Below are 20,137 nucleotides of genomic sequence, written 5' to 3' on the forward strand. Positions count from 1 at the left end.
ATGAAACCATTCAAATTGGAGCTAGTGCAGAAGCTCAATGATGATGACAAAGACAATCGTTTTGAGTTTTGTTCACAGTTGCAACAATTGAATGAGGATGGGGATGACATCGCTCATCACTTAATTTTTAGTGACGAAGCCACTTTTCACACTAATGGGAAAGTGAACAGGCATAACTGTCGAATCTGGGGTACAAAGCATCCACACGAATGCATTGAATTTGAGCGTGATTCCCCAAAGGTAAATGTTTTTTGTGCCTTGTCATGTCGAAAACTGTACGGACCATTCTTCTTTAACAAGAGCACTGTCACCGGATATTCCTACTTGGACATGTTTCAGCAATGGCTGATGTCTCAAATGCAAACGGACTCTCCATTCATCTTTCAGCAGGATGAAGCTCCATCTCTTTTTCATCGGGAAGTTTGTCGGTACCTGAACACAGAGCTGCCGCATCGGTGGATCGGTGTTGCTACGGAAGGGGACAGCTGTTTTATGAAATGGCCTTCCCGATTCACTCCATGTGACTTTTTTCTGTGGGGACACATTAAAGATCTGGTGTACGTACTGCCTCTACCACATGATGTACCAGAGCTCCGGGAGAGAATACGGGAAGAGACTGCCACAGTTGACGTTGCTATGCTGGGACGGGTATGACAAGAATTCGATTACCGTATTGACATCTGCCGGGTCACTCATGAATCACATATGGAATGTTTGTAAAAAATACTTTCAGTGTTTCTCTTTAAAATGCAATATGTATGACATCTGTACAATGTTTAGTTATTGTGCAATAAGTAATTGAAAGTGTTCTCGGACTTTATGTACACCCTGTAGAACTGTAAACTCAAGAGTTTGCATTTGCTCTCCAGTTGGTGTTAACAAGTGCAGTGCTTGACAAAATGGTGACAGAGCAAGGAAAGAGAAATTTCTGCTCAAAGCTGACACGAAGACCAAGATACCTTCCATTTATCTGGAAAAGTTGATCTCCACAATGTGAGAATGTGGGGCATTGAAAATACACTTGAGATTGTGTCAAATGAGATTTGTCAAAGATTAATCTTTTCTGTGCAGTGTCACAGATGAAACTGTATGGGCCGTTTGTCTTTTGTGAGAAGACTCTGACAGATACCCCTTACCTTGATATGTTGCAGTTGTGGTTGTTCCACAACTGACTGCTGATTCCAAGAATTTCATCTTCCACCAAGACGGTGGACCCAGTCGTTGGACTGTTGATGTTTGCTGCTCCCCAAACAGTGAACTTCTGCATCATTGGATTGTGTGTAATGGTGAAGAAGATGTGGCTCTGTTCCCTTGCCCTCCCCCAGGTCACCTGACCTAATGTCTCATGACTTTTTCCTTTTGGGGTACCTTAAGCACTTTTTGTTTACATATCCCCACTGCCAAGAATGCATCAGTGCTGTTGTGATGACCATTCATGGGATATTGCTACATAAGATATGGAACGAACTTGACTGCCATTTGGATGTGTGTCGTGTGATTAGAAGGACACTCGTAGATCATTTGCAGAATGAAAATGCCAACTTGGCAAGTTTACAATTCTATTTATGTGTCAGTCATATTTGTACATGTAATACTTCAGAAAATTTAGAACTTTGAAAATAAATGAATCATTTATAGTTGCCCTGCATTATTATTGTCTGATTAGCAAAACTGTGACTTCTATTCTCCACTTTATTTCTGATCAACTGACTGTCATTAACATACTTAACAGGCACGGCTGGCAGTACAGCCCAATAAACGGGTCTCTCGAACACCCATTATCATCATTCCTGCGTCTCCGACTTCATTGATCACCATGTATAATGCCAAGGACATCCTCCAAGATCTGAAGTAGGTAGAAGTATTATATATTAGATTTTTTTTTTCTTTTACATAATGAAAGAATAAGTTTTCTCAATCTATAAATAAAGTGCCATCTATCAGTCCTGTATACATATTTTTGGGCTCCACAACTTTAACTGTAAATTTTAGTGTAATGATGATGAGAGAAGGCTAGAACTACTGTGCAGTTGAGGAAGATACAAATTCAAGGCGATGAATATGCGCAAAATTTCAAATGAAATGAATAGCTTTTAGTAGGCTCACTGATTAGACTGGCGGATCTCAAAAGATTTTCTAGGGACATTCACAAAGTTTTAATAACTACTCCATAAAACAAAACAAAATAAAGTTATGTAATTATTTTTTGTTTCCAGAATGAGATTTTCACTCTGCAACGGAGTGTGCGCTGAAATGAAACTTCCTGGCAGATTAAAACTGTGTGCCCGACCGAGACTCGAACTCGGGACCTTTGCCTTTCGCGGGCAAGTGCTCTACCATCTGAGCTACCGAAGCACGACTCACGCCCGGTCCTCACAGCTTTACTTCTGCCAGTATCTCGTCTCCTACCTTCCAAACTTTACAGAAGCTCTCCTGCGAACCTTGCAGAACTAGCACTCCTGAAAGAAAGGATACTGCGGAGGCATGGCTTAGCCACAGCCTGGAGGATGTTTCCAGAATGAGATTTTCACTCTGCAGCGGAGTGTGCGCTGATATGAAACTTCCTGGCAGATTAAAACTGTGTGCCCAACCGAGACTCGAACTCGGGACATTTGCCTTTCGCGGGCAAGTGCCCTACCATCTGAGCTACCGAAGCACGACTCACACACTCATGCCCAGTCCTCACAGCTTTACTTCTGCCAGTATCTCGTCTCCTACCTTCCAAACTACCAAGGTAGGAGACGAGATACTGGCAGAAATAAAGCTGTGAGGACCGAGCGTGAGTCGTGCTTCGGTAGCTCAGATGGTAGAGCACTTGCCCGCGAAAGGCAAAGGTCCCGAGTTCGAGTCTCGGTCGGGCACACAGTTTTAATCTGCCAGGAAGTTCATTTCAGCGCACACTCCGCTGCAGAGAGAAAATCTCATTCTGGAAACATCCTCCAGGCTGTGGCTAAGCCATGTCTCCGCAGTATCCTTTCTTTCAGGAGTGCTAGTTCTGCAAGGTTCGCAGGAGAGCTTCTGTAAAGTTTGGAAGGTAGGAGACGAGATACTGGCAGAAGTAAAGCTGTGAGGACCGGGCATGAGTCGTGCTTCGGTAGCTCAGATTGTAGAGCACTTGCCCGTGAAAGGCAAAGGTCCCGAGTTCGAGTCTCGGTCGGGCACACAGTTTTAATCTGCCAGGAAGTTTCATATTTTTTGTGTGTTTGCAGGTACACATCTCCAGTCCGACACACTGCAATCCCTGTGCTGCTTTACAGTAGCCAAAGCAAAATAGTGCAACCATCTTTATCAACGGTCTGCATAATTTTGTTCAGGCTCCACAAAGTATGGCACAGTACTGTGGGGACAGGGATTCTAGTGGGTAGGAGAACTGGGAGGAAAAAAAAAAGTTACATTAATTTTTATTGTGGTAATTAAATTACTTTCTGAATGGTGTACACTGATCTTTTATATTTAAAACTAAACATTTGTGATATAAGTTTTTCTACTTTTGATATCCCAGTCACAGTATATTTTGTTGTGGTGATTGTCTGTGAAAACTTTTATTTACATAAATTGTAACAGTGGAGATTTTTTAACACTTCCAGTGTTTAGTTTGTGTAATACCTATATCTTTGATAGTGCTTACTTAATTTTGTGTATGAAATGTAGTGGTAACTTCGAAAAAGAAGAATGGGAATGGAAAAGTCATAAATCTATCTCTCCGTCCACAATTTTCATACAGTTCATTTTCTCTATCTGGTGGATGCTCAGTGTTCCACATCTTACATACTTGATGAATTACATATCTACAACTACATATACATACATATACCACAATCAGCCTTACTGTGCGTCACGGAGGGTACCCTGTACCACTATTAGTCATTTCCTTTCCTGTTCCCCTTCGCAGATAGAGTAAGGAAAAAATGGTGTTTCATATTATACATCTGTATGAACCCTAACTTCTTTTGTCTTACGTTCTTGGTTCTTCAAAAATGTATGTTGGCAGTTGTAGACTTGTTATGCAGTCAGCTTCAAATGCTGGTTCTCTAAATTTTCTCAATAGTGTTCCTCAAAAAGGATGTCGCCTTCCCTCCAAGGATTCCCATTTGAGTTCCTGAAGCATCTCTGTAATATCTGGTTGTTGCTCGAACCTACCAGTAACAAACCTAGCAGCAAGCCTCTTAATTGCTTCGATGTCTTCTATTAATCCGACCTGGTGCAGATCCCAAACACACAAACAGCACTCAAGAATAGGTTGCACTAGCATCCTGTATGCAGTCTCCTTTATAGATGAACCACACTTTCCTAAAATTCTCCCATTAGATCAGACTTGATGATTCACAACCTCACCTGCTAATTCCATTGCACATCACTTTTCAGCATTACCCTCAGATATTTAAATTATGAGGCTGTGTCAAACAGGGCACTGCTAATGCTGTATCTGAACGTTACAGATTTGTTTTTCCTGCTAATCTGCATTAACTTAAGTTTTCTACATTTTGAGCTGGCTGCCATTCATCACACCAACTAGAAATTGTTATGTTCCAACTAGAAATATTGTCTAATTCATTTTGTATCCTCCTGCAGTCATTCAACTTGACGCCTCACCATACACCACAGCATCATCAGCAAACAACTGCACATTGCTGCCCACACTGTCCGCCAGACCATTTTTGTATACAGAAAATAATAACTGTCATATCACACTCCCCTGGACCACTCCTAATGATACCCTTATCTCTGATGAACAGTCGTCACTGAGAACAGCATTCTAGGCTCTATCACTTAAGACGTCTTTAAGCCACTCACACATCTGGGACTCCATTTCATATGCTCGTACCTTTGTGAACGGTTTGCAGTGGGGCACCGTGTCAAATGCTTTTCACAAATCTACAGATATGGAATATAGATGTTGCCTTTCATCCATGATTTGCAGGAGATCACATGAGGAAAGAGCAAGCTGAGTTTGGGGGTGTATATGTGGACAAGGAAAAAAAATTCCCGGATCTCCCGGTTAAAAGTAAACTTTCTCCTGGATGGGAAACACTTTCTCCCGGGTGAAAATACACTTTTTCTGTGTTAAATGACAGTATACATTCCCTCGAAACTGTAAAATTTATCAATCATTTGAATGATTATGGTTTTATACAGCAGCTTAGAATTTTCCGGCACTTTAGAAAACGAAACTCGGGAGAAAACCATGTTTTGGAAAGTTCTTTGATGTGCAGCAACATACACACTGCATATTTTTGTATTACGAAAGTATAAATTCAAATTGCACTAAAAATTGCATGTTACTTTTCGAAGCATTGAAATCGAGATTGCGATGTGCTTTTGTAAGCCAGTCATAGCTCATGTCATGTGATCTTGCCAGCTGATGACAGCGGATATTCATAGCATAGGACACGCAATGTAGTCAGCCAATATCAACATCACTGTTAAGTAGCGCAAACAGACAAACAGGAAAAGTTAATGCTTTAAATTAATATACATAGTGTTGCTACAGGAAAAGCAAACTTTTCACATATAATATTTGTCACAAAAATTAATAAGCTACAACAGAAACTAAGCTTTTTTGCACATTTTACACTTTAAGACACATCACACAAATGTGCCAGTAAAATGTTTAATACCAACATAAATCTCTGATCTTCTGGGCTCGAAATTCTTCTAAATGGCTTGTCATCAAAGAGTTGATTTTGAAATGAGAGTCAAACACTCTGTGATTTAAGAAATTCATCGTATATTCTCGCACATAGTTCATCTTGCGCAAAAGGAAATATACTTTGAAAAATAACGCTTTCCAAACCACAATTCGCAGTATTTGCCCGAGATCTGTTACAAATAGATTTGTTCCAGCAGTTGCCAGAGTGTGCCCTGCATTTGCGCAGCTATGAAGACGTAGGAAGCACGTATGTTTGTATGTGTAAAACATTAAAAGATCTTACATTATGTCATAAAAGAAACAAGACATCAGAGGATACTCAAAGAGACTCGGAATTTCTTGAACCATACTAAAATGAATAATTCGCGTTAAAGTGCACATCCGTATGTCCAGATTCCCAACGAAGTAGGCCTCAATCTAATATTAAGCTTTTCAGTGTGGTTTTCGGGATGTAAATTTTCTTCGAGTACCAATACTGTATTATCTCATATTTGGTTCTTTATTATGGCATAATGCCATACATGCTAGTAGATGAAAATGTGCATTTGAAATGCAGTGAACAGTTGAAACTAGCCAATAGTGTGGAATTAAACACTTCGTTTGGAACAAACTGGCTGCCTCAGCAGAAAATATAAATAAAAGGTGAATTTCTTTAGAAAAGCAACAAATATAACTTCATTGTTCTGCAAGGCGATTATTGCTTGACTGTCAGAAAGGTGGAAATAAAATAAAATCTGGAACTAACAACATATTGTAGCCTTCCATAATTATGTGAATGTATTTTAATTCACTTGATAGCTCCCAGCCACAGAAATCACTTTTATTTATTTATTTAATTTTATTTTTTCGTTTGACGTGAGAGCAATAAACAAAGAGAAAACAGCAAAATCACTAAATGTAAACACAGATCACATGGAGTGCCGCCCCCCCCCCCCCCCCCATAACTCAGACTGCTCTGGGCATAACCCCAGATCTATGATATTTTGAACCGGGCCAATACTAGATGGTGGTGCCCCCCCCCCCCCCCCCCCTCGAGCATTTGAGATAGGACATAAAAAATAAAAAATACTTTTCAGAAAGATGTGTGCTACAAAATGAACTTATTTTGAAGAGTCTGAGGAAACATAAGAAGTGTTATTTGGTCTTAAGTGTGCCAAAGTGCAGTGCCACTTCACACAGCATTCTTCTACCGCACGTCACTGTACTTCGCACTGTGGAATTCAAATGTGTATGTTTTGTAATGGATGCCGTCAAACTATATTCAGGACAGCGGAAATTAAAAATGTCCTCTGGTGCCTCTCCTGCACCCAGTCGGCCGATTTATCAAGCCCCTCTTTAAAAAAAAAAAAAACCTCGCAGTTAATACTGGATGGGATCATTTGTAACTGGAAGAACAAGAACTCTTCAGAAAATTTGGACACTTTATTGCCTCTTAGCTAATAACTTTCTGTTCTGTGTGGCATAAAATGAAATACAGGATACATAAAACCAGGTAAGACAAGAGATCTACATCTACATCCATACTCCGCAAGCCACCTGACGGTGAGTGGCAGAGGGTACTTTGAGTACCTCTTATCGGTTCTCCCTTCTATTCCAGTCTCGTATTGTTCGTGGAAAGGAGGATTGTCGGTATGCCTCTGTGTGGGCTCTAATCTCTCTGATTTTATCCTCATGGTCTCTTCGCGAGGTATACGTAGGAGGGAGCAATATACTGCTTGACTCCTCGGTGAAGGTATGTTCTCGAAACTTCAACAAAGGCCCGTACCGAGCTACTGAGCATCTCTCTTGCAGAGTCTTCCACTGGAGTTTATCTATCATCTCCGTAACGCTTTCGCGATTACTAAATGATCCTGTAACGAAGCACGCTGCTCTCCGTTGGATCTTCTCTATCTCTTCTATCAACCCTATCTGGTACGGATCCCACACTGCTGAGCAGTATTCAAGCAGTGGGCGAACAAGCATACTGTAACCTATTTCCTTTGTTTTCGGATTGCATTTCCTTAGGAAAGCGTGGTTTCCCCCCCCCCCCCCGCCCCCCCCTCCTCTCTCTCTCTCTCTCTCTCTCTCTCTCTCTCTCTCTCTCTCTCTCTCTCTCTCTCTCTCATAATCTTGCTACAGCTTTACATGGTGTGCTTTCCTTTCTGCAAAAGAATCTATTACCTCATCAAAGTTCGTCAAACGTTTTGCTACATGGAAAATCTAAATGTCGTCTAATACTGAAAAAGCTGTTAATACAAATAGTACCCAAGACTGGTGTGGTTTCTCGATCTGATAACATCTATTTTGTCACTGCCTGCTGGACAAAAGAAAACAGGCCTTTCTAATGCTCGAACACTCCACAGGTATACTGCCGGTTCATAGTGGCCAACGGGCACAATATTTCAGCGATCAGACATGTCGCCATCGTCAGGTGCGCTGACAAACTGAGCTCCTGAGGGCGGGCGGCTGATTTAAATCCCCTCCCCCTGCGGGCCGCTCTCTTCGCCGTCTGCGCCTGTGCGCCGGCAGTCACGAAGACGTGGGCGTCGGAATCTGTCGTAGCGTCGATGTGCTTGCTACGTCCGCCCTGGTCGCCAATTCGTACTTCTTGCTGAGAGTCTTCTTAATTACATTCAGTGCCGGGTCCCAAGCCTTGCTGAGATTGTCGCTGCAATCTCGGTTGACAAGATCTTTCCTGGTGCGAATTTTGATAGCCTCCCTTATAACGCTGTCCCAGAGGTCTGAGCCAGGATCTTGGTATGCTCTTAATCCATCTCATGTTTCTCTGACAAACTGTGCTCTGCTACTACTGACTTATTTTGGTATATCAGTTGAGTGTGCCTTTGATGTTCTCGGCAACGATCTTCGATGGTGCGTACTGTTTGTGCGATATAGGTCTCCCCACACTCACGGGGAATTTGGAAATGCCGGCCTTCCTCAAACTGAGGTCATCTTTCACACTTCCCAGTAATGCCCATGTTTTATTGGGCAGGCAAAAGACGGTTTTAAACGGTGTTTCTGTAATATACAGACGATTTTCCCCGATAGTGCGCCATTGTACAGAATAAAGGCAGTGGCTACCTCTTCTTCCGTGACTTCATCCGTCTCCACAAGCTGTGCTGTGGTGGTGGTACGGAGAGCAAGTCTAATCTGCCATTCCGAGTACCCCTTTTTTGGGAACACGGTTTTGAGGTGTTCCAATTCCTGGGGCAGATCCTCTGCGTCTGAGATGCTGCGCGCCCTGTGTACTAGTGTTTTTAGTACTACATTCCTGTGCCAGACTCAGAATTAACTTAGAATAGTGTTGTAGCTATGCACTTTGCTATTATTTTTGAATTGAGATGGGTTATGTTTAGGAGTAATGGTAACTTTTTAGGCAGAAACCTTACACATCACTAAAAGTTTATAATTTTGATTGGTAAGAATATGTTAAAAAATAATTTTTTTCTCAAGAAGTCTCTTAAAAAGGGGGGGGGGGGGGGGGGGGGAGTCTTATATTCAGGATTGGCGTATACTTGGGTAAATACAGTATGTCGTGTTATACAATACATGCATGTCATTATGCCTATTGCCTGTTAAGTATGGAAATGTTAGTATCTATACACATTTCTCATTGTTATTGCTACAGGTACTTGAGCACAGAGGAGAAGAAACTTCAGGGTGCCAAACGTGACAACGAAGTCCTTCTCCAGCGTCGCAAGGAAGGTGCTACAACTGTACCATACCGTGTCATCGACAATCCGCAAAAGCTCACCAATGCTGACTGGGATCGCGTAGTGGCAGTTTTCGTTATGGGGCCTTCGTGGCAGTTCAAGGGCTGGCCCTGGGGTGGTAACCCCGTTGAAATATTTTCAAAAGGTGAACCAATGTATTTTTGCTTTTCCATTTACAAGACTCATTTGCAAGTACAGCAAAATAGTATATAGTCTGCAGCACTTGGAGGGTGTAGTTGCTTAGGATTGTGTGTGTGTGTGTGTGTGTGTGTGTGTGTGTGTGTGTGTGTGTGTTCAAGACTCACTTGCAAGTACAGCAAAATAGTATATAGTCTGCAGAGCACTTGTGTGTGTGTGTGTGTGTGTGTGTGTGTGTGTGTACCGCTGAATGCCTCAATTATACAGTGGGTGATCCCCTTCCCTCCTTGCATTACTTAAATGAAATCACTTCGAGCAGCACTTTTATTTCATAGTTTTTATTCTGTTCCCTCCTATCTTCATCTGTTGTTGCCTTCACACTCAGTTTCCTTCGGCTTTATTCTCTTCTTTCATTTCCCATTTATATCCTGTTCTGACATGTACTTCCCTTCCCCTCCTTACCTCTTCCTACATTGACAAATCCAATTAAAGTCTGTCATTTTTCTTTCTCCAAGCCTTGCTTTCATTAGTAAGTGTAGTATCAGAGCAGCCTTTACATGTACTAAGACCAAATTTACTCTCAACTATTAGTTCCACAATTTTCATTTCTAACCTTCTGTACAATATTATGAACAGCATTTTGGATGCATGAAGTGTGGAACTGACCCGTAGTTCTCGTGAATGTCTGTGGCATGTCTCCTGTCTCGTACGGTGTACACGCCAATTTCAACAAGCAAGTAAATGCTCGCAAAGAATCAGTGTCGCCACATCAAGCTGCAAGTAACTGATTGTCACAGTTTTCCTATACTTGAACAGTGGAAAATCCTGGATGGAATAATGATAATACTATGAAAAGGGTAGACTGCTACTCGCCATGTAGTGGAGATGTTGAGTTGCAGATAAGCACAACAAAAAAACTGCTAAACAAGTAAGCTTTCAGCCCTAAGGCCTTCTTCTGAATAAGACACCACACCCAGCCAGCCATCCAGCCAGCGGTATAATTCAGAGGAAGGCCTTCAAGCCAAAAGCTTACTTGTTTAGCAGTCTTTTTGTTGTGCATGTCTGCGACTCAACAATCCACTATAAGGTGAGTAGCAGTCTATCCTCTTCATAATATTTCATTGTTCCATTTATATTTGGATATAAATTTTTTGGGCTAGTGGTGATATTAGTGGTTCATGGTGTGGGTTCCTGTAGTCATGTCCTAGTTCATGAACCACGGGCAACGTATGAGTGGCCAAGTAAGGGGTCCCGACAGTCGGGATACCAGTTACTTTGGAATAAGGCTGGGCATCTCGGACATATTCGGAGTCGTTGTCACCTTTGTGCTCATACGGCAAAGACTACCAAATCCACCGGTTAGTCCCTCAGCCGTTAGGGGTAAAACCCAATGGGACTCAGGGCAAGTAAGGCTAGCAACCTGCTTCCCTGGTACTTTAAATATGATGCTGGAAACAATCATAGCAAAATGCCTCGGACCTTTGGAGGTGACGGAATCCCACCTCTAACTGACAAACCAGGGACTCCTAAGATACGACTTGGCAAACAAATGGTAATGAGATGGGGAGCTATTAATATCAATGGGGGCTACTCTGGGAAGAAGGTAGAGCTGGCAGAGGCTGCAAGTAAGATGGGGCTGGACGTTTTAGCTGTTAGTGACATTCGGGTAAGGGGTGAGAAAGAAGAAGTGGGAGAATACAAGGTCTGCCTGTCAGGAGTCAAAGCAGGAATAGCACAATGGGGTGTAGGGCTTTACATCAGGAAAGAAATGGAACCCAGCGTAGTTGCAATAAGGTATGTAAACGAACGACTGATGTGGATAGATTTGACAGTGTCTAGCAAGAAAATTAGGATTGTGTCAGTATATTCGCATTGTGAAGGGACAGATCAAGATAAGATGGATAGCTTTATGAGGCACTCAGTGATGTAGTTGTTAGAGTAAAGGAAAAGGACAGTGTTCTGCTCATGGGTGATTTTAACGCCAGGATGGGAAATCGAACAGAAGGGTATGAAAAGGTTATGGGTAAATTTGGAGAGGATATGGAGGCCAACAGGATCGAGAAACAACTCTTGGATTTCTGTGCCAGTATGGGCTTAGTAATCACAAACTCCTTTTTTAAACATAAGAACATTCACCGGTATACTTGAGAAGGCAGGGAAACCAGATCTGTCATTGACTATATAATAACAGATCAGGAATTCAGGAAGGCTGTGAGGGACACACATGTATTCAGGGGATTCTTTGATGACACTGGTCATTATTTAATCTGCAGTGAAATTGGGATTGTGAGGCCGAAAGTGCAAGAGGTCAGGTCCATATGTAGGAGGATAAGAGTGGAGAAACTTCAGGATAAGGAAATCAGGCACAAGTACATAACAGTGATCTCAGAAAGGTACCAGTTAGTTGAATGTAGTCAATTACAGTCATTGGAAAAGGAATGGACAAGGTACAGGGACGCAGTACTAGAAGGGGCTAAAGAATGTCTTGGAACAGTAGTGTGTAAAAGTAGGATGAAGCAAACAGCTTGGTGGAATGACACAGTCAAGGCAGCCTGTAAAAGGAAAAAGAAGGCCTATCAAAAATGGCTACATACTAGAACTCAGGTAGACAGAGAAAGTTATGTTAAAGAAAGAAACAAAGCCAAACAGATAATTGCAGCATCCAAGAAGAAATCTTGGGAAGACTTTGGAAACAGGTTGGAGACTATGGGTCAAGCTGCTGGAAAACCATTCTGGAGTGTAATTAGCATTCTTCTAAAGGGAGGTAAGAAGGAAATGACAAGTATTTTGGACAGGTCAGGAAAACTGCTGGTGAATCCTGTGGATGCCTTGGGCAGATGGAGGGAATATTTTGATTAGTTGCTCAATGTAGGTGAAAATACGATCAGTAATGTTTCAGATTTCGAGGTAGAATGGGATAGGAATGATGATGGAAATAGGATCACATTTGAGGAAGTGGAGAAAATGGTCAATAGATTGCAATGCAATAAAGCAGCTGGGATGGATGAAATTAAGTCGGAACTCATCAAATACAGTGGAATGTCAGGTCTTAAATGGCTACACAGGATAATTGAACTGGCCTGGGAGTTGGGACAGGTTCCATCAGACTGGACAAAAGCATTAATCACACCAATCTTTAAACATGGAAACAGAAAAGATTGTAACAACTACAGAGGTATCTCTTTAATCAGCGTTATGGGTAAAATCTTCTCAGGTATTGTTGAAAGGGAAGTGCGAGTATTAGTTGAGGACCAATTGGATGAAAATCAGTGTGGGTTTAGGCCTCTTAGAGGTTGTCAGGACCAAATCTTTAGCTTGCAAATAATGGAGAAGTGTTATGAGTGGAACAGGGAATTGTATCTATGCTTTATAGATCTAGAAAAGGCGTATGACCGGGTTCCTAGGAGGAAGTTATTGTCTGTTCTACGAGATTATGGGATAGGAGGCATACTTTTGCAAGCAATTAAAGGTCTTTACATGGATAGTCAGGCAGCAGTTAGAGTTGGCGGTAAATTGAGTTCATGGTTCAGAGTAGTTTCAGGGGTAAGACAAGGCTGCAACCTGTCTCCACTGTTGTTCATATTATTTATGGATCATATGTTGAAAACAATAGACTGGCTGGGTGAGATTAAGATATGTGAACACAAAATAAGCAGTCTTGCATATGCGGATGACTTAGTTGTGATGGCAGATTCGATTGAAAGTTTGCAAAGTAATATTTCAGAGCTAGATTAGAAATGTAAGGACTATGGTATGAAGATTAGCATCTCCAAAACGAAAGTAATGTCAGTGGGAAAGAAATATAAACGGATTGAGTGCCAAATAGGAGGAACAAAGTTAGAACAGGTGGACGGTTTCAAGTACTTAGGATACATATTCTCACAGGATGGCATCATAGTGAAAGAACTGGAAGCGAGGTGTAGCAAAGCTAATGCAGTGAGCGCTCAGCTATGGTCTACTCTCTTCTGCAAGAAGGAAGTCAGTACCAAGACTAAGTTATCTGTGCACCGTTCAATCTTTCGACCAACTTTGTTGTATGGGAGCGAAAGCTGGGTGGATTCAGGTTACCTTATCAACAAGGTTGAGGTTACGGATATGAAAGTAGCTAGGATGATTGCAGGTACTAGTAGATGGGAACAATGGCAGGAGGGTGTCCACAATGAGGAAATCAAAGAAAAACTGGGAATGAACTCTATAGATGTAGCAGTCAGGGCGAACAGGCTTAGATAGTGGGGTCATGTTACACGCATGGGAGAAGCAAGGTTACCCAAGAGACTCATGGTTTCAGCATTAGAGGGTAGGAGGAGTCGGGGCAGACCAAGGAGAAGGTACCTGGATTCGGTTAAGAATGATTTTGAAGTAATAGGTTTAACATCAGAAGAGGCACCAATGTTAGCACAGAATAGGGGATCATGGAGGAATTTTATAAGGGGAGCTATGCTCCAGACTGAACGCTGAAAGGCATAATCAGTCTTAAATGATGATGATGATGATGATGATGATGATGATGATGATGATGTGGTGATATTAAAAAATTTTGATCTCAACAGATATAACAAAATATTTTGTGCAGTTGACTTGCACAGAGCTGCATCCTCACCCAGATTCAACTAGCCTATATGTGTGGATGTAGTGATTGTAAAGGTGGTTGTGGTGATGCAACTGTGTTTTTGTACTTGTGAAATACATTTGTAATTGTGTTTTATCAGTTTTGTCAGTAATATTTCAATGCAGGCACATTCTTTAATGTCCAGTGTAGCTTGCACATTGCACATTTACCGTTTCATTTTGTATTTATGGGAAAAATAGAAGAGAAATATAAATTCTGTCATATTTGATTTGTGCTTACAGTAAACATTTCAACAAATAGCTTACATAATCATGTCACTGCTGGGGCCAAACTTTAATTAGTTAGATAGTGTTGTTCTTTTTTTTAAATTCCTGTCAAAGGTTTACAGAGGCATTTAAATTTTTACTATTTGTGATGTAGTTTTGTTTGCCTGGTGAAACTTGCTTGTTGTTTTTTTTATATATAGTTAGATTATCATTTTTAACCACTTATGTATCTAGTCTTTGCTGTTAAGTACTTTTGGTATGTTGTACCACATGGGACTGTGGAGCGAGGTCTGGGTGAATAATGTGCAGAATGACAATTTGATACCTGTATTAGTAGCAACAAATAAACTAAAATAAGGAACAATTCTTTTGCTCACATTCCAAGTCAAGCTTGATCTACCAACTGTAAAACTCATTAAGATATGATTTTAAAAAAGAACTAAAACCAAGATAAAGTTTTTCTGTATTATGAAAACAGAAACATTATAAAAGATTTACTTCAACAGCCAATAGTGTATATGGAATTTAAATGTGGCTACATATCAGCTAAATGCTTTACTGCAATCCAAATACACGAGTGATTAAGAATGAACTGCAATATGAAATAGTAGCTTGAATTTAAATTAAAAGAAATTACAGTCCAATGATTTACAGTTAAAGCAAACACAGTGCACCACTATCTAGTAAATGACTCTTAACTTCAACTACTAGCTGAATTGACGGTGCTAGAATACCAAGATTCACCAGTTAAATTTGACAGTTACAATATGTAGTTGATTTAGAAATAAATTCCAGCAACCAGATTGTTTATTCCGCCAACAGAGCATACATCTGGCCAACTGTTGAAGTGCCATGTGATATTACTGACTGGAACTCATCGTAGGCCACAAGGTTCACCTTACAACTGGCACAGCTACACAGCAGTGTACACTATACCAGAGCTCAAGTAATCTGAAAAGAAATCTGTGTTAGTGCTCACCAGCCAACCGTATTATGCAAGCACTTTAATAGTAATTGGCCATAAACTCACTGAGCCTTAGCTCACTTACATAAATAAATGATAGACTAGTCTTGGACAATTGCAATTAATTTCACTTATCCTTATAACAATGTATGCAAGATACAACTGCCACTGGATGCTAATTACACAAACTGCACGAGGATTAAACAATGGTGTCATCTGTGGGCACAGTATCGGAATCATTTAAAATAATAATCGGATTAGTCATACATCTCGAACACCATTACTGCAGTTACTAAGCAGGCGAACAGCACTGAAGTATAGCTTAGGCTGGCCAACACTTTAAACTTAGAAGACAATACCATTAATTTCACAGTTCCTGGTACTGCTGTAGGCTACATACAAATATAACTCCCCACCAGGATGTTAAGCTGCCATTGAATCCACTGCTTTTGGTTTCTCATTTCAACACCTGTCAATAGTAACTGGAAATGCCAACTGCAATTCAGCTTAGTCCAATGAACTAGTGACCAGACCTTTTTACAGGCCGAGTGCAACATACCTTTCCGGTTACCAGCTCGACAACTTACAGCCAAGATTAGAAGTGCTTGCCAGACTATCTCGTTCTCGGCTCACCACCGGGTTCACATCTCCCCAACACTGCCTACAGGTGACACCACCATTGTGTTACAGTATAGCTTAATTGAATTTGAGGCTGTCGCCGGGAACTGCAACAGCAAAATTCTATGTCACTGTTCCATTTTACAGCCATTGGCAATATGTAACGGGTGGTTATAATTAAACTTCCTTATTTAACATATTATAACATAGAAACTAATTCAGAATGAGATTTTCGCACTGCAGCAGAGTGTGCACTGATATGAAAGGTCTCAAGTTCGAGTCTCTGTCCGGCACACAGTTTTAATCTGCCAGGAAGGCTCATTTCAGCACACTCTCCTCTGCACAGTGAAAAACTCATTCTGGAAACATTCACCAGGCTGTGGCTAAGCCATGTCTCCGCAATATACCTTCTTCCAAGAGTGCTAGTTCTGCAAGGCTTGCAGAAGAGCTTCTGTGAAGTTTGGAAGGTAGGATGCAGAATCAATTCTACTGAAACACTTTTAATTTGCTTCTACGGTACATCATACCATTACATACCGGTACCATTACTGCTACAAAAGGGCCTTAATATGGTGCCCATCAGTGTCCAGAAGAGTCTGAAAGGACAGGATTGTGTTCTGCACACCAGAACAAAGCATGTCTGTAGGTATGCTGGGCTACATCTCGATATGCTACGCTTCAGATCAGCATGTGTGAATGTTCCCCTGGTAAACCCTGTCCTTCAGCTAGCACCACAGCCAGAAATTACAGGGAGTGAGATCAGGTGATCATAGCAGCCAAGCATTGGGAAACGTTCAGCTGATAATTCAATGTGTCTCCCTCCTATAGAACGGGTATGACATGCTTGCGAAGCATATCACAGTAACGCTGGCCAGTCTCACTGCACGTTTTTGGTCCTTGAGTGCCAACCTGTTCAAAACAGAATGGGCCAATGATGATGTAGCCATGCCACAGCAGGTGGAGAAAGAGGACACTTCTGTAATCCTTTCAGCCGGTGATATTTTTTGAATTGCAGATGCTGCATTACAGTTGTTCTGATAACAGCGCTTCACCAATAATGCACCGCTCCTTTTGTCCAAGCTCATGTTGACACGTCAGCAAGTGTACATGTGACTGGCCATACGTGTGAGACTATGAATCACGATGACTGATCACGGCATATGGTGGCCACAGTAGCAATTGGACAGTGGCACCGTGACGCATAGAAATCATGCACCGTATACTTTGGACATTAATGCTACCAAGTTTGGTACTCGTACGGTAATTAGTTTTCATGTTATAACATGTTAAATATGGACAGTTTAATTATAACCACCTGGTAAAATAAAAACTGTCAGTAAAGGGTGACAGTCCCCAGTCCATCACTCCTGCCATCAAATCAAAATAGAGTTCAGTGAAATTCTTGACAAACTGACTCTAGGAGCAGGATGGGAACACAGTATGTAAAGATCTCAGTGCATCACTGGTCCAGTGTTCAATATACCATCCTGGTGAAAGCCACTTACAGCAGTGTCTCAAACATCAGTCTATAAAACATGACATCGCAATTACATACCTGGAAAGATCTAATTGACAACAATGAAAATTTAGTTATCAGGAACCGGAGGAACCAGATTTTGTACGTTTTGCCAGCAGTAGCCTTAACTATTGGACTATAGGAGCATGCCTCCAAATCTGGCTCAAACTTTCATTGACTAATCAGAATTAACTAATGCTTAAGGAGAAGTAGTTGAGTCATACATGTAGGCGTGCTCAAGTAGCCTATATAGTGAAAAATAGAAAATATGTTTTCCATTCCCAATCTTTAGTAAATTTTCAGTAAGGATTATAAATTGGTCATTTTTCATTATAGAAAGTAGTTGTCTTACATGGAGGAGAAAAAAAAAAAACTTGGGAGTTTTGTCATAGTAGATTGATGTGGCTGAGTTTTTATGCAGGGTACATGTTATTGGATTGAATTTATTTCATAACAGTTCTTTACTGAAATTCCATTTATAATTTTGGTTTTGGCACAGACCTGTATATGTCCCTGAGGTTAATAGTCCTGTGGTGCAAAAATTTGAACAACAATGTGTGTTCAACAACATGGGTGAAGTTGAGAAGCTAAAACACAATGGTATGATCTGCTGTCAGCGTAACCCAACAACCATTCAGGTTTCGGTATTGGTCTTCATTACAGAATTACTCATTACTGTCGTTGAGCACGTCCACATATGTTAACAACACTTTCAGTTCACAGTGTCTATTTTCTCTCTAATGGTGCAGTATATAAGCTAATGGGACTGCTTCTTATTAATATCCAGTCGCATGGCTGTGAGGAAAATTAAATAATAAACAGAAGGTGATTATTGAAATGTATTCAGTGTCTTTTGTACACAGTCATTATGGATGGTCCAAAAGAGGTGTTTGAATTCCATTTTCTCCATATTATGAGGGGCACTGTTCCAGCAGCAAAACATCTTTTCATTTCACACCTAGCTTGGTATTGAAAATGTTCTAGCAGTGTCATCTAGTGGACTTGCTTTCTCAAATCTGAAGACTAAATTCAGCTTCTCCATGTGTATTACAAAGCTAACCTGACATTTAACAGGCAGAAATCTCTTAACTTTTTCAAATGCTTGTTAATTGGTAGTTTCCTTTCCTTGTCAAAATCATTTGATTGTGCAGGTTATAGCATTCTACTAGAGAAGCTCAAATATTGTGGTATCAGACATTTTACTGGGAACTGGTTTTCATTCTATCCAACAAAAAAAGTGTACAGTGTCACATTAAGAAACCCAGGAGGCTACACAGTGAAACACCTTCTTCAATAGTGAGAAATAATCACTACATGCATAACACATGTATCTGTATTGAGTGCACTTTTTCTTGTCGTTTGTAAATGACCTGCCATCATATAACCATTAAACTGAAACAGCTCTCTTTGCTGACAATGGACATTGTCACTGAATATAAATATTAACACAGTGTGTGCGCTTTTGTTCTGCTCAGGGTCTGACCATACTGTTAGAAGTGATGCTTGAGGGGGGGAATCAATAAATGAAATGGAACATTCAAAATTTTTTAACTCAAAAGTCATAAGTTATAGCTATTCTTAGATGTGTGTAAGCTTTGCAACTTTTGCATTGTGTGTAATAGCAGATTTTGAGGATGAAAATGTAAGGAAGTTGAGCTATGTTTCCTGTTTCAATTTGCTACCATCTCATGGTGTGATTTTCTGGAACAAAATTTCATTTAGGAAGAAGATGGTTTGTGAATGGAAGAATGTCATGGTGCCCATTCTAGAATCTCTTGTTGACATCACCTTACAAACATTTTGCCATGGTGATGGTGACCACAGCCTCACAGTACATGTATTCCCTTGTAAGTTTGTTGTTGTCAAGTCAGCCGCATAATTTAAAAAATAAACATACATTTGTTAGTATAATACTAGGCAGAGAAACGACTTACACTGTCCATTGCTTAGCCTAGTGTGGCACAGAAAGGAGTGAAATGTTCAAACACGAAAATCTTTGACTACTTAACAAATAGTATGAATAGTGTCTTGGAGACCAAATGTGGCAAAATTAAATGAGTTCCATAACTTAATATCTCTGTGAATCGGTGAAACCATTGAGGAAAGTGGAACTGAAACAAAAGTAAAACTACTGTGAGAAGATATTTATCACCAAACACAAAAAACAAGACTTTACAAAACAAAAAATTAAAACAGAATGTTTCTGTGGATCAGAAACACTAATTTTGAATGGAAAAACGGCATTTAAAGCATTTTGAAAAAGGATCTCAATACCGACTCATCCTTAGTCATGCTAGCGCGCGCGCGCACACACACACACACACACACACACACACACACACTTGTGAGCCTACATTGTACCAGCTGGACACACAATGCCGGGATTGTGGGCAGATGGAATGGGATCAACCAGCATGTTGGGTAGGTTGGGTGGGTGGTGGGTGACAGAATACTGCTTTAAGTTTAAGTTGGGGGGGGGGGGGGAGACATCTGTAGGATGTCCCTCATTTCCAGGTATGACGATAGTCATAGTTCTGGCAAGGGATATGGTTCAGTTGTTCCAATCCAGGAAGATATTGAGTGACGAGGGGGGGGGAGGAGGAGGGGGGTGTCTTTGTAGCTGATTCTTGGGGGGTGATGGTAGAATTAGGGATACATGAGGATAGGGCATGGGAAATCTGTTTGGGGTGTGGTGCGTATCTGTGAAGGCACTTGTGACACCT

At 40.9% G+C, this 20,137-nt stretch overlaps 1 protein-coding gene across 1 annotated transcript in view; it reads left to right on the top strand.

The window, feature by feature from the left end:
* LOC126253403 (parafibromin) overlaps positions 1 to 20,137 on the top strand; it is a 77,128-nt gene that overhangs the window by 43,760 nt on the left and 13,231 nt on the right. Inside the window, exons 7-8 of the mRNA XM_049954703.1 lie at positions 1,733 to 1,851; positions 9,258 to 9,487. Coding sequence (XP_049810660.1) covers positions 1,733 to 1,851; positions 9,258 to 9,487 — 349 coding nt within the window. The remainder of the gene's footprint in view (positions 1 to 1,732; positions 1,852 to 9,257; positions 9,488 to 20,137) is intronic.

The sequence above is a fragment of the Schistocerca nitens genome, chromosome 4 (assembly GCF_023898315.1).
Source record: "Schistocerca nitens isolate TAMUIC-IGC-003100 chromosome 4, iqSchNite1.1, whole genome shotgun sequence".
Lineage (NCBI taxonomy): Eukaryota > Metazoa > Arthropoda > Insecta > Orthoptera > Acrididae > Schistocerca > Schistocerca nitens.